General features: G+C 32.5%; 1 protein-coding gene across 6 annotated transcripts in view; it reads right to left on the bottom strand.

The window, feature by feature from the left end:
* Positions 1-7,417: 7,417 nt before the first annotated feature.
* The window catches only part of LOC107448148 (G-protein coupled receptor dmsr-1-like), a 402,323-nt gene continuing 393,367 nt past the window's right edge, over positions 7,418-16,373 (bottom strand). For all 6 annotated transcript variants that reach the window (XM_071179468.1, XM_071179467.1, XM_071179469.1 and 3 more), the window contains one exon: positions 7,418-11,632. In XM_071179468.1, coding sequence (XP_071035569.1) covers positions 10,332-11,462 — 1,131 coding nt within the window. In that variant the 5' untranslated portion in view covers positions 11,463-11,632 and the 3' untranslated portion in view covers positions 7,418-10,331. The remainder of the gene's footprint in view (positions 11,633-16,373) is intronic.

Genomic DNA, 16,373 nt, shown 5'->3' on the forward strand with positions numbered 1-16,373 from the left:
CATTAATGAAATGAAAATGACATTCCTTTAAGATCGACCAGATTTCTTTAATGAAGTGAGGATGGGATTTCTTTTATGAGCCACAAGTGATTTCTTTATTGAAGTAAATATGATTAATAAGCTGAAGCAAATATAATTAATGGGCTAATGATATTTTTAATGAGCTCAATCAGATTTCTTTGATGGAGTGAAGATCAGATCTCTAATAACCCGCAATTTCTTTATTAAAGCAACGAGAAGATTTCTTTCATGAGCCAAATCAGATTTCTTTAAACCCTTAACGATCGTTCAGTTTTCAAGAAAACGGTCATAAAAGTGTCTATTTTTTGATTACTGCTATTTGATTAGTGCTGACATCTAGTTTAAAATAAACTAACTATCTACAATTAACTTAAAAATATCCTGGTACTGCCATCTAGGGTGTAAAATGAGAAATAAAATGTTTTCCGCGCAAAAGAAATGAATTAGTTTTATTCTTATTGGAGCATTACTACTGAACACTCCAGCCCGAAAATTTCACGGGAGCGAGAAATAGAGGCCGAAACCTCACCCCGCCATTTTCACGGGAGCGAGAAGGAAGGGGCTAAAGAATCGGACAAGATTTCTTTAATGAACTAAATATTTTTTTATAGAGACAGACGAGATTTTTTTAATGCATCACTAACAATCCTGCAGTCCCCGTTAAGGTCCCGCAGTGGACTGATCGTTAAGACACGGTTCCCAGCAGATTACCGAAGTCAAGCATCACTGGCTGCGGTTAGTGTGAGGGTGGGTGAGTACTTGGATCAGTCTGCGTAGGGACCGAGGGTGTGCGGTATTGGTCCTCGTTAAACTGCTCTACAGTAAAGTGCTCGATTTTGCGTGCAGGTCGTCGGGATACCGAAGAGGGGGTGCCATCCCCTCTGCAGAGGAGCAAAATTGTGATGGCATATCTTCGGATCATCCTCAGGGATGCTTCCCAGACGGTCGCCAATAGATCATTGTGCAGCTCCAGTGTTATGTAAATGAACTACAACAACAAAGGCAGGAAAGCTTTAATGAATTGGACCAGATTTTCGTTTAAAGAAGTAAAGATTTTGTCTCTTTAATGAGCCATACCTGATTTATTTAATAAAGAAGATATAACCTCTTCTTTAACGAGCCAGACAAGGTTTCTTTAATTAGGAAGGACCGAGATTTTTATCATTTCATTTTTACAAATATCTAAACATACACATTACGAGAAGAAGGGATTATCCTTTAATGTTATGCGGCATTACAAATTAGCATAAAATTCATGTTTGATTTAATAAATTTTTTAAAATATAAAGAACTCAAATAAGATCTGTATAAAAACCTTTTTTTGTGAAATTGTTCTTCAGGTTGTGAAGGGGATCAAGAAGGCTCAGAGGACAGGGAGTTTGCTTCTGACACAGATCAGACACGAAATGACAAAGAAATGTTGATAAAGAAAAATATTCATTACCTTCAAAAATTATAAAGGTGGAAAATTCAACACATTTAAAAGTTCTCATTTTCAAGAATCACCAAGCATAAATAAGAAAACCAAAACACATTAGAAAAAAAAAAGAAAAAAAAAACGCCAAAGCGCCAACAATGACCGTTGAACAATTTGCTTCTAAACTTTAGCACCCAAAGCGTTGATACAAATTACCTCCAGCTGAAGATAGTTCATGGGTTATTGTATCATTATTGTTTAGCTAACTGTAAAAGGTTTTTTTTTCCTTTAAAAGATGTAGATTAATTTTATTTATTATTTTCTCGGAAACATTTTCGTAAGATGCTATAAGTTTTAAATTTACTAGAATATGGAGGGAAGCAATATTACCTGAAATCAGCTGGTTTACAACAAAGCCTATTTGAAACTGTCACTCACCAAATTTGATGATTTATAGTATTCTAGGAGGCTTCCCCGTAATTCTTTTTTATTCATCACCATTTCTTTTTCCTAAAAGTCAATATTTTTCACAACGAACATTTAGTAAACAAAACATACAATTATTGCAGCTTTACGAAGAACATTTTGTCAATTGGTACAATCATGACAAAATAAACGTTTACCTAGATTTGAAAAATAATTATTTGTATTTGAAGAAAAAAAAATTAACCTAAAGAACACAGATTGAATGACTCGATAAACAGGATTAATAAGAAGCAATTTTACTCGTTGGCAAGACTAATAGCAACTCAAATAGGGAACGGTTTCTATTACTCTTGTATTGGTTTTTTTCCCTCATTTAAAAAAAAATTCAACATAAATGTTAATGGTCGTGGTGGCTCGGGGGATAGAGCGTTCTGCTTCCAATGATAGTGCTAACGAGAAATATCCTCAATGGTAGACAGATTACTGGTTAGAGTCCTCTTGACGTCAGGCTTACCATGGGAGGTTTTCGTGGTTTTCCTCTCCATGCAATGCAAATGAGGGTTAGTTCCATCAAAAAGGCTTCCACGTAAGCAAATTTCACTCAATACTTGATCCAGGAGTTACCTTATCTTCTGAATTGGGTTTAAAATTACATGGCTATGGAGTTCAACATTAGTTCAACATCAAATCTGATCTGCTGTTCAACGATGGTTATAAAATAAAATAAAATAAAATATAAATGTTGGGATTGAAACCTGGCAACACGTTTCTTTTTTTTTTGGTTACAATTGACACCAACTCAAACGTACAGCATGTGTCAGCTAAGATCGGCTCGTATGCAAATTTTTACTGCAAGTTTATCAGTTACTAATTCTCAAACTAATTAGCTATCGAATGTTAATTTTTTATTCTCCAAATTTCTTATTCTCGTATTTTTTGTACTCCCTGAACAATTTTGCACCGTATCGTAATTTAAATTTATTAAGTAATACGTGTTTTGCTCAGTAAAACAAAATATCTTCTTTACTGGTATGATAGCTAAGGGTGGGCCTTGACCTTCCTCATATTTCCCCTCCATGCCTCCCTGTTCCAGAGTGAGGTTATCCAGTTTGTTATCCTAATTGTTTTAAAGACCTTTTTCTTGACAGTCATTCAGCCTATGTTTTGGTCTCTCTCTTCTTCGGGTAAGAGGAGTGAAGGGGGAATCAAGTGTGGCAATTATTAGTGAGAAAAAAAAAACAGATTCGGAAATTTATAAACTAGAAGTTAGTAAATTTAATAAAAGAGCTAGACATCATTTAAATTTATTACTATCGAAATGATTAAATGGGAAGGACACCAAATATGATAGGCTGACGATCAAACCACTAAAAATATCTTCTTGGCCCATGAAAAAAATAGTAAAGAAAAAAGTAAGAAAAATTAGGGAGAAAATCCTTTAAATTGCAGTAACTTCCAAACAAATTGAAATTGAAAAAAAAACTCTTTTTACATTTATAAACAAATAGTTCTCTTTCAACACGTCAAATTTAAATTCTGCTGTTGTATTTCTGCCGTTTTTAGAGCGGCCCCCATGGTATTTATTTGTTCTTTTACTATAAGTTCTGCTGTTAATTTTCTTGAACTGATTGCCGGTAAATTCTTTTATTTAATCGTTAGTTGTTAATATTTCTACACACCTTCGTAATCTTAACTTTTTAACTCAAACCACTTTTTGCGCAACGATACAGCATGAAACGTAAAGTTGAATTCCCAAAATTACGGTCTTTCGGCGCTCATGACTTCTTTTAGTATAGAAGGACACTGAAATATGACCAAAATTAAAACATTTTTTTTTCTTGAATGATCTATGAAAAAGATACATGAAGAGAAAAAAAACTATCGATTTTTAAGTGCCAATTTGACGCAGTCGTCATCAACACTCATTAATTAAATTTTTGTATAAAATGCTGATTGAACAACTAGCAATGGTTCAGAGAAATAAAAATAATGCTCAAGTTATTATCGGCTGTGATTTTAAAAGTGACTATTGCTTTGAGATATATTCTACGTTAGTAAATATTATAATATTCATTACTCGTTCAATCACAACAATTTTCATCAATTGTTCATAATGTTCAATCCCTTAAAAATAGCGTTAATAACTGACGAATAAAAAATTGAGGTTGAAATTTGTGAATATTTAATGACAATTCTTAAGACAGAAGAATATTTAAAATAATAAAGCAGGGCTCGAAAAAACTCAGAAATTTTACCCGTCCCCGAGGACGGCTTGTCCAACAATGTACCTGTCCTCCTTTGAAACTAACCCGTCGCTTCTAAATAAATAAAAATATAATTTTCTCTTATTTATTACAAACATTTATATAAATTGCACAATGAATTAGTAGTTACTAGGATTACATTATACAGTAATAAAAGGAATACTAGGTTACTAATAGGAACCTAGTATTTCTTTTATAAAATAATTTATTTCTTTTATGAAATAATTTATTTCTTTTATGAAATAATTTAAATGTCAAGTTATCTGGAATGTCAATGTATCCGAGGGTACTGCGTTTTTTAAATGAATCAAATATGACGTCTGCCAGTTCCGCAATCAAGCTAATGATTTACAGAGGTTTCTGCACAAAAATCTGAAAGGGGTTTTCCATTTAGGTAGATGTTCATAATTGCGTTTAACGCTTCTTGTTTAAGACCAGTACGTAATGCTTATTTTTTGTAAGTTCATTGCTGAAAAGTCCTTTTCAACCGCTGCAGTACGGGAGACAGAGAAAACATCAATTCCACCATGCTCAGTATGTTGCTGTATTTCGAGATTAGAGGGTCATTTTTGAAGTGAGGCGCTAGACTCTTGCAAGATAACAAAAATTTAAAATGTATCACGAACATTAACGGGAAAATAGCCGTCCGCGCGGACGCTGGATTCGAGAAATTTGTTGTCCGCGGGGAATTTTTGACCGCCGAGGACGGGCGGTTTTTCGAGCCCTGTAATAAAGTATAGTTTTTTTTAGCCCGTTTGTAAAAATGCCTAAATATTACGTATGAGCAAGAACACTAATGTTTTATCAAAAATTATATGTCTGACACATTACAACATAGTTAATTTGATAAAAATGCCAAAAAGAGCGAACATAATTTTTAAAACCTAAATATTTCATTAAAAATATGGTTATTTAATAAAAGTTTTGCTTATTAAAGATACTTTGAATTGCTAATAAAAATTTTAAAAATAGTAAAAAAGAATGCATATGCATAATATTGCCATGATGGCTCATTGATTAAAGCACTAAACGGTTTTAGTGAAGAACTAGGGTTCGATCCCCAGTGTCGGCTTGAAGTCCACCCATCCTTAACTGTATGGGTATGAGAAGTAAAGTCTGCCAATGCGCAGTGCTGACCACATTGCCATAATCATAAAGTTGATACGAAAGAAATTATGGAGTCTTAACCTACATAGCCCGGTCAGAAGTCAAAATTCTTGATGGTCCCCTCAAAAGATTTTGATGGTTTAAATTGGTTTCAGCGCGATTCATGATGGTCCCCTCAAAAGATTTTGATGGTTTATATTAGTTTCAGCGCGATTCATGATGGTCCCCTCAAAAGATTTTGATGGTTTACATTGGTTTCAGCGCGATTCATGATGGTCCCATCAAAAGACTTTGATGGTTTATATTGGTTTCAGCGCGATTCATGATGGTCCCATCAAAAGATTTTGATGGTTTATATTGGTTTCAGCGCGATTCATGATGGTCCAACATCATTTGATGGTCACCTTCATCCCACATTCTCCATTACGTGTTCATGGTTTTTGATATGCCAACAAACTTCCATCATTACATGATGGGAAATGCTGCTTTAATACTATGATGGTTAACCATTAAGAGAAGTTTGACTTTCATGATCCAACAATATTTGATGGTTCATGATGGTTCCAACTATACATTTCCCTAATGGTTTAATAGTAATTCTTGTTGGTTCTCAGAAATATACCATCCAAACAATTTGGATTTTCTTATGTTGTGCCACCATTAATCAGTCCAAATTCCTACATTGGGATGATGGTTGTTCATGATCGTTCCAACATTTGATTTCTAAGACACTATGATGGAAATTTGTAATGGTTCAACATGAACAAACCATCAAAACAAGTTGCTATTCTTATGTTGGACCATCATGAATCAGTCCGAATTCCTACATTCAGGTCATGGTTACCATCAAAAAATATATAGGCTCATGATGAAATTATTGATGGTTACCATCCAGAATATGTTGGTCCATCAATGGTAAACCATCGGAAAATTTAACTTGGGACCCCCTACGGACTGTTGCGGGAATGCCATAATATTTAACCATAATATTTGAAATTTAGATGGATAAAAATGTCTTGAGGATCGTCAATGATTCGATGTTTAGTCTACGAGGAAATACTTGTTTCGGTTCTTTTTGGAAAACTTTGACTCTTAACGAATCAGAGAATGTTACCCGTACGTCGTAACTCTCTAACATTGTTAGATATAGGTACTCTATTTTCAGACGGTGGTAATAAAGTCTGATTACGTGTTGACTCTACATAAAATTAAAAAGGTATTTAAAAGAAAGATTTAATTGAATTGAAATAGCTCGTCCGGTAATTACTATCTAAAGAAACAACTTTAATAAATTAATATTCTAATTGCAGACTTTTTCTTTTCAGTAACTTCTCCTTTTTCTTATTTCTTTCTTATTTGTCTTTCGGCTCTTTATCAAATAAAATTTGGCCTTGAATCAAACAATGCATACTTTCCTGATAAAGAGTGAGGCGTTATTTTTGCATTTTAAAAAGGAAATTAAAGATTTAATTTAATTTATCTTAAAGCAATTCACACAAGCAAATAATCTTTTTTTTAAAAAAAATATTTAAGACAAACGTCTTAAAAGCTGCAATCTTATAAAACATTTTTTTTTGTATGAAACACTAGTCTTTTTTTTAAAATTTAAAATATATCAGAACTGGATAAAAAATAATTTAATTAATTTCGAGGAATTGTCATGTTGTCCACCAGATTTGATAGAATTATTGTTAGAAATTGAACTATGAAAAGTATAGAGAGATTGAAAAATAATTTAATTTTAGTAAAATCAGAGAAGAAGAATTTAAAAAAAAAATACAATACGTTTAGTTTATTTTAAATTATTTTCCTCCATTTTACAGGAAATTGAGATTTTGCGAAGAATTTGATCTATATTAAAAACACATAATTCATTTTCAGGTCAATACATGTTTTATAATTTAAAAAAAAACAAACACAATGTTTATTTTATGACAATTGATAAAAAAAACTTTTATAATTTTAAGAATATTCAGAATTTTATAATTTTTTATAATTTTCAGAAAATATTCAAATGTTTATTAAGCTAATTTTGAAGATATCACAATTTTTTTATCTAATTAAATTATAACTATTAGAAATTAAAGAATTTATTTTTGGGACACCACAAATTCGAAAATTATTAATTATTTTGTAACCCACAGTAGAGTAATTAGGTACATAATCATTAAAAGAGAGCAGCTGTTTAAATTTCATTTAATTTTATTTCACCAGGAATTACAATATTGAAATATTATCTAACATTAGACGTAAAATAAAAAGCAACACAATTGAAGAAGTTTCATAACAAAAATTACGTAATAATCTTTTGTGAAAAATTCCATTCAACAATGCTTTATTAATTAAAACGATTTCAGTTATGTAGATTTCTAAAATCAGCTCATTATTTAGTAAATGAAGTGTTACACTATACATTCAGGGTATTAAAATACACATACAGGATTTTTGGAAGCAGATAGTGTTTAAAAATTTATAACAGAAAAACGATTAAAGTTAAGAAAATATTATTGGGCTCGATTATCAAGTCACCCCTGTTATAGGGTATAAATGATTACTCCAAAAGATTCCGTTTTTAAATTTAAAAACTTCTCAACAGGTGGAGCTGCAAGCAATAAACTTGTGAATCAAAGAAAAACTACTCAAAATTCCATAGCAATTTTTTATCCCGTTCCATGAATGGAAATCACATTAAGTATTCCCTCCATTAGCCGCAATCACTTGTTTGTAATCGAACATGTATGTCTTTATGCGACATGAAACAGAGGAAAATTCAATAGAAAGGCATAATAGCGCCATCTGTCTGAAAATTTTAAACTAAAGCCAAGAACTCTGGATAAAGCATTTATGCGTTATGACACTAATTTGAAGCAAGATTTTTTCTTAAAACCTTAATTGTTTTCCTGTCATAAATTTTTGAAAATCATCAATGTAGGACAATCCAGTAAAACTCGGTGTTCTTTTAGGGTTTACTAGTATATGTTCATCTATTATCTATCAATAAAATCAATGTGATCAATCATTATAATGTTTGCGGTTGGAAATGAACTATTTTTATTTATTTCAAATAAAAAATAATTCTTTGATTTCGTTTGTACTAAATTGAAAAATAAGAGGAAACATAAAACCATCGAAGAAACTAAAATTAATAATAATAATATCTGGAACGATGTATAGCCAATAAAACCTACTTTTATGTCTTTCCAAATTTTTACTACGATGACGATGCCTTGTTTTGTATATTATTAGTTTCTTGACTTGCAATATGTATCCGGTCCAGTCAAAGAATAGCTTGTAAGTTATTCACATTGTTTCTATTTGTGTCACAGAGTACAGCCAGTGCAGGTATATGATTGGGAAACTTTTTATACCTTTACATATTTGTCATTGTTTTGTTGGACCACGAAATTAACAGAAAAAATTGGACTACTTCGTTCACCACTCATTTACTCTCAAAGAGTGACAGAATCGTTCAGTAAGAAGGTATGATGCCTCAATGATGATGAATCATCATCAGTACTCATGATAATGAATCAATACCGATGAAAGAAGAATCACGGAGATGATGAAATTGATAAGATAACTCAGAAATTGAGATAAAGTGACTTAATGGTTGTAAAATTTCTTGTCCAATAGTATTTTGTGCTAATTTATTTTTTAATATAAGTGACAATAATGGCTTGAAACTTTCCAATCCAAGAGCTAGCGACAAACAGAATTAGAACAGCATTCATTATTCTGAATGAAGCCAGCATCTCCATCTGCATGGAAAGAAATGAAAGAAAAGAACGCAGCAAATTCTTTCTTTGTGGCAGACACCTCAATTTTTTTTCAAACAGCGTGAGTCATAGCACGTGCCCGCAAACACGTTCTTTTCTTTTCACCATTTCTGCGAACAATTATTTATTAAACTTTTTTTAAAGAGAATTTAACAATTGACAAGTGTTTAGAAATTTAAAAATCAATAAGTAAACTTTCATTTTCAATAATTCAGTATACTAATCCTCATTTTACCTTGGAAAAGATGATAGCATTTACAGGAATTTGAGTTTAAAGGTAGTAATGAACAATGAAAACAACATGTTAACAGTTTCAAGAAACTGCAATGGAAAAACCTCCACTGGGCAAAATTACCCCCAGTTGTCCGGGTTACTTCGGTGTTCTGAATTCTTACCAATTAAAAAGGCAAATAAAATATATTTCAAAACATCATAAACAAACTCTTTGAACTTTATTCCCAGTCTAAAAAATCTTTTCCTTTCTCTAATTGATTGAGAAGGACGCAGGCGTTTTTGATTTATAAAACTGAGCGGTCTAACCCCAGTTGAAGGTTTGAGTAACTTCAGTACGGAATACTCATTAGAAGGATATACAGTCTCTCTACAATGCGAACAGGTAATATGCATAACAAAAATGACGAAATTTTAGCAGCTGAAACAGCATAAGCAAACATCCACAAAGAAAATAGCTCTGGTTTCAGTTTTATTGCAATATTTATTTCTCTATGATTGTTTTTGTAATCAGTTTTTGAGAAAATTCATATAAAATGAATTTCTAAATGTACTATATACGAGTTACCAACTTTACCTTAAAACTATTGAGCACCTTTGGTAATACTGGCGAATAAATTAGCTTCAACTTAAAAGCTGTTTTTTTTTTAATTTTTTTATTTTATTATACTGATAAAAATTCATCTACATTATCCTAATTTACACTAAAATGTAAATATGTACTCTATGATAGATACTCATCGGAATTCACATTTTTCGTAGAATGCAGATTGATAAAATTGTCAAAGTCTGAACTTTTTCAATGAATTTAAAAAAAAATCAAATTTAATTCGCAAATTTTGGATTACCTTAAAAACTGTTTAAAATTGATTATGGAGGAAATTGGAAATTGTTGGTTTCATTTAAGTCCTGTAGTTGTGGTTCAATGACAGTAATATTTCCGTCACTGATAAACTACATGAGAAATTATTACATGAAAGAATTGAAGTTTTCTTCTTTATTTAATTTCTCTCCGTTCATAAAATTGTTTTCTTGGTGCAACACAATGAATCAAGATTTGAATAAACCTGCAGTGCGAATAGCCGTAACTTACACGCAAGTAGTCGCAACAGACCTAGATGGCTCTAAAAGTAAACTTTTACCTCGTTGCTTGTTGCAGTTAGGTATAAACAGCAACGCAAATGTATCTCTGAACTGTTTGCTCATGGAACAATAAATTATGAAGTTAATAGCACTGTTAATGAGCGCCAATCCATCCATAGTCTCGCCAAAATTGAGGTAAACGTGATTGAAGAAATCAGTTCCCAATATTCCACTTAAAAGAGCGAGTAAGCCGGCAGGGAACTCAGTGAGCAAGAAAAGAAGAAGCACCGCAAGCAACATCCGCGTTGTTCTGTCATGCGTTTTGTCGCTCTCAACTCTATTCTTCAGCCGCTGTTTTCTCTTGTTAGCTTCGTACAGAACCCGGATCAAACCCAGGCTCAAAGCAGTGAGCGCGACGCACGGCACCAGCTTCGTGATGACACTGAACAGCCAGAAGTTAATTCTCTCCATAAGTTTGTTGTGCTGTTGGGCAATTTCGCTGAAGTCCACTCGATACATGATATCGCCCTCATCGCCTCTGAACTCACTCACTGTAAACGTGATGTACACAGGGATGCAGAACAAAGCACAACTTATGTAGGTGGCAATAATGGCGCACTTAGCTTTCGGCATTGAGCAAAGGTTTGTGTTGCTCGCCGGAAAACTGACTGCCATGAATCGCCAAATGGCGACAGTCACCGTGAGCCAAATTGAGATTGTGTGGTTGACAACAGTGAAATGAGCATGGAAGAGAGTAAATACGGCCCAACCATACGAGAACTTCTCCGCCTCGGTCAGATCCTGGCGTATGTAGTTGTGGAAGGTGAATGGTAAATAAGAGAACATGACGAGCATGTCAGCGACAGCAAGACCAGTCAGGATTGCGTTCGTTGGGGACACCATGTTTTTTCTTGTCAACACAATTATATTCAAGACATTTGCTGTAATTCCAAATAAGCAGACTGTGAAACTGAGGTAACCATGTACGGCTCCATATCCATTCCTGTAGACTGTCAGATACTCTCCATAATATGGTGCCGGCTCATTCAGATCTAAGACGGCACCTGAAGAATTGAGAAAAGTGAAATTTCCTCCAAAGAAATCTGTTTCATTAAAAGATTTAGAGATATTCAGCATGATGGTGCGTTTATACTGATTATCGGAATGATCTACTGAAGAAAGTTTTGGCAATCCATTTTAATCCAAACAACGTTTGTTCCTAAACTTAGCAGACATGGTTCAATATGTTTCAGAAGTATTTCTCCATTCCGGGAAACTTCAGTGATTTTCAACTTAGCCTTTTCAAACTAAAAAATAAAATTATTTATATTAGTATAAGCATTAATTGCAATAATTAAATAAAATGAAAAATTTTTCTTAAATATTATTGTATTTATATAAAATTGTATTGATTAATTTTGGAAATTTTTTTATTTATTTAATTATTTCAGAACAGTGGGAGAATACCAATTCTGCTTTATTCTGCTCAGCACTCTGCTTTTAACAGTAGAGGTTGTTTAGGGAAAAGTTAAAAAATTTCCCCATTATATCTAATTACATGCCGCAAAAAAATAAGCAAACAGTCTCTATAGCCACACAACTCTTACTTCTTCACAGATAAAACTTTTTATGATGAAGAATTAGACATTGAATTTAATCAATAAATATGACATAGATCTTATGCGCAATAATTTAATAAAATGTAACGTGTCTCAAGTCCAACCCTGAAACCACGTTAACTTTGATCACTAAATTTATCTGACATAGCGAACGGAAATTGAAGATTAAAGTACGTACTTATAAACTCTTTTTTTATTATAACCATAAGCTAGAATCATCTATAGTTACATTTAAAACAATGGCTAACACTTTACCAATCAGAAAATTCCATTTTGTTTTTTTGCTCATCCCGCTCGAAAGGTTCGTTGTAGAATGTGCCAATGTTGACAGTGACCTTCTCTGTTTATAAAAAGAGATATATTGATGATGGACGCAAATTTGTTTTCTTCTTAAAATTGTTAAAGACTAAATAAAAACAGAATAGTTAATTCATAGAAATTATGTATCTAAATTATTCGAAACAGTTTTTGAATAGAGGAGAAATAACGTATGGATTTTGATGTGTCGCTCAAAAAATTGTTAGGGCATCAAAAATCATATTTTATAACTGATCGAAACGAAATTTTTATAAATAAATTTTTCATAGATGAAAAATAATATGTATTTTTCTTCTTATTCCTTATAATGACACATTATTTCAATATTAAAATCATATTTTTCGTTATTTAAGATGAGTTATCAAATTTAAACGGTTATCTAATTTCTCAGATGGATAAACGTAGGAGAATTACTACGGTTGTTATTAACCCCTTAACGATTGGTTAATTTTCAAAAAAACGGTCATAAAAGTGTCTATTTTTTATTACTGCTATTTGATAAGTGCTGACATCTAGTTTAAAATAAACTAACTATCTACAATTGCCTTAAAAATATCCTGGTACTGCCACCTAGGGTGCAAAATGAGAAATTAAATGTTTTCTGGGCAAAATAAATGAATTAGTTTTATTATTATTGGAGCGTTACTACTGAACACTCCAGCCCGGAAATTTCACGGGAGCGAGAAATAGAGGGCGAAACCTGAACCCGTCATTTTTAATGTGATAAGTCTAATTTCTTTCCAACATATTTTTTCTTGCTAAATTCGATATTAGAAAATAAATATATATTCATAAAAAGCATTCTTGGTTACCCATACTCTATCTTAAGTAATGATTTCAAGAGTTCTGATTTTTCTCTCTCCAACATATGTTTCAACGTATTTCATATATATCGAAAATATCCAACAATATTTCTTTAAATAAAAATAAGCTCCTTGGCGTCAAAAATTAGGGTGGATGAAGTCAATATAATCGGCGAGTTCAAAACAAACACCGACTATCAAGGCGAGTCAACAGGTGAATTATAAAAACAAAATGGATTTGAGTTAAGAAACACAACAATGCCAACACAAAAATGGTTAAAAAAATTAAAATAAGAGAAACAGCAACGAAAAAGCCGCAGTAGTTGAGAGAAGCAATTGAGGACCAAGAAGGAAATTCGGAGCAAGGTACATTTCCATTCGGAATAGAGGGGTAGTGAAAAAATAATTTCATTCAAAAGTTAACCCTAGTTTGAGGAACTTATAATTGAGCAGATATTCTTTATCTTACAGTTTCAGTTCCTTGCAATTATTTATTTCATATCCAGCTATTTTTATAAATATATAGTTAGAAATATTTAATATGAACACTACAGCTATGCTTTTTCTCTTTAAGAAATGACAATTTTTATTGCTATCCTAATGCATTTTAAGATGATTTTAATTCTGTTTGAGTGATAAGAACGAAATGTTCTAATGCAGATTTTCCACAATGACACAAATGATAAGAAAGACTGAAAAATGATTTTAACATTTTAATGGCTTATCTTGTAATAATTCTTGAGAATAAAATGTACAATTTTTATCAGTAAGTACTTTAATTTCCTTTTTCTAGCTTCGAAACAAACTATAAATTGGCTTTAATTGATTTGATGGCTTTGATGGGAAATTATTGTTAGATTTTAATGAAGACTTGAAATATATTACATCTTCTCGAGGCGTCAAAAAGAAACTTATTTTCTATAGCCAGTGAGTATATAGACTGAACTGATAATTAATTTAAGGGTCCTCACTACGTGATATAGATGACGTTGTGAAAGACTGATTTTTAAACGTCAGCTGCCGCAATGTCGCTAACTGTATTAAGTTGAGAAGGATAAACCTTTAATTAACAAAGCGTAAAATTGTGAAGAATTAGCATAACTCTTTCATAATATTTTTTACACAAGTTGAATCAAATGTAGTGATAATATTAAAAAAAATAATTTGGTAAATCTTAAACTAAAGTAGGAATGATTTTTGCGTTCTCGAAATTAAATATATGCTGAATATGAGGCAACTGACGAACATTGGCAAATTTGATGATTAGCCTATAAGAATGAAAAAAGTCATGCGTGGCTGTCATTAAAATATCGAGCCGGAATCGGTTGGTAGGGCGTTGGGCCCATGTCCAAGAGATCATGAATTAGATCCGAAGCTGCATGAAATGGTGACTGGTGCACGTTAAATCTGCTAGGGTCACAAAGTCCTACCAAGTTCCCATAACAAATCAATACCCCTGGGGGTACTGGATCGGGGAATGATCGTGCTCTGGTTCAGATCAAAATTACAATCAGCGGATGGATGGTGTGTGAATGTGTTTTCCCTGTAAAATGGGCTGTGACGTATGTGTGTGACAGAAGTCGAATCACTGGCTATAGATGGCACTACTGGAAAACAGAAAAAGCGTATCCACCTTAATTAAATAGGCCTGTTTGTATTGACGAGTGGCATAGGATAAATATCGCAAATTTATATACCGTACATTGTTGCAACGTTGGACATAAATTTAAGTTCCATAAGACCAAAATGACAGACCCTGCATACCGTAAAGAAATGTTTTTTGGCCCTGCTTGGCCCCGTTCTTCCCTCTACGTTTTTTCAAAATATACACCGTTTCTTTTCCCACATTCGTGTTTTTTTTCCCGTAGATATTTACGTTTTTTTGTTTCGTTCTTAACCTGTTTTATCATTCACGGGGAGATGTTTTGACAAGAAGGGTCTTATTCGAATGCTCGAAACGTATTAATTTATCTTCCATTCCAATTCAATTATGAAGCTACTGAAGTTCTTTTTTTAATTTCAAGTACATTTAGTATTGTTCCGATGTTTCAGTATAATTAAAATATGAGTAAATCATACGATATAGCAAAACTTTATTTTACTCCTTAACAGAATAAGCGTAAACTTGCATTTCTTGTTTCTTAGTCAAGCACCATTTTACAACGAGACCTGTTCTGAAAAGTAAGTATTTAGGTTTTCAGTTAATTTTTATTTTGATGTTTCATTAATTTCATTTCAAAGTATTTAAACTCGCCGAATCATTTGTTCGAGATTAAGATGATAATAACAAAAGCATTCAAAATTATGCGCATAGACTTGGGTTGCTATTTATGTTATTACACAGTAATTAAAAACGGGTGAAAAAACTTTTTGAATTGAAATAAACTTATAAAACCATTTTAATGGTTTGTGCTCAGGTAGTTCGAAATTCCAAAGAGGTGATGAGAATCAAGAGAATAACCACAGAATAAAAAGGAAACGCATGCATGCTCTGCATGTGGACACATCAGAGGATTCATAGCGTGTATTTACATCACTTCGGTAAAAATCAAAAAAATATATTAAAGTGCATCTGGGAATCATTTTTATGTCGTTGTAGACTATTAGAAAAAGGTTTATTTTTTGTAATTGTTTTAAAGCATGACGTCGAAGTTTGCGTTTTTGTTGCGATTTTTATCTTCTTAACAAACGTTTGCAGCCCTCATGTTTTATTGTTTAATTTTTCGCACTCTGGATTCCTTTTATCATCCTTTTAAATTTGTCAGTCAAATTTTGAAACACCCTGTGTAAAGCGCAAAATTATGAAAGATTAAGCTCAGATAGAATCTTAAGAAACAAACGTGAAATAAAGCTATTTTCGGTATATTATAAAATATTAAATATAATTTCATATTTATTAAAGAGTAATAATAAAATACACATATGGTGCATTTTTAACAAAATTAGAAGTGACCGAGTAGCTATTGGCTAACAACCTAGTCTCATATAATCGGCCTGTGGCCTGTGGCGACCATTAATTTTGCATTATATATGTTAATCGATTAGTGCTAGTGCTGTCGATTAGTGCTATGTTGGCTCAGGGGATAGAGAGCTTGCCTCCCAATGAGGTGAATCAGGTTCAAATCCAAGCGATAGCTGATAATACGAATTCCGCACCCGGTTCGCACCGACCACAGCGCTGACGTAAAATATACTCAGTGGCAGGCGAATAATGGGTTCGAGTCCCCTTGCTATCAGACAAACAGTAGGAGATTTTCGTGGTTTTCCACTCCATATAACGAAAATGCTGGTTAGTTCCATCAAAAAGT

This window comes from Parasteatoda tepidariorum, chromosome 4 (genome assembly GCF_043381705.1).
Source record: "Parasteatoda tepidariorum isolate YZ-2023 chromosome 4, CAS_Ptep_4.0, whole genome shotgun sequence".
NCBI lineage: Eukaryota > Metazoa > Arthropoda > Arachnida > Araneae > Theridiidae > Parasteatoda > Parasteatoda tepidariorum.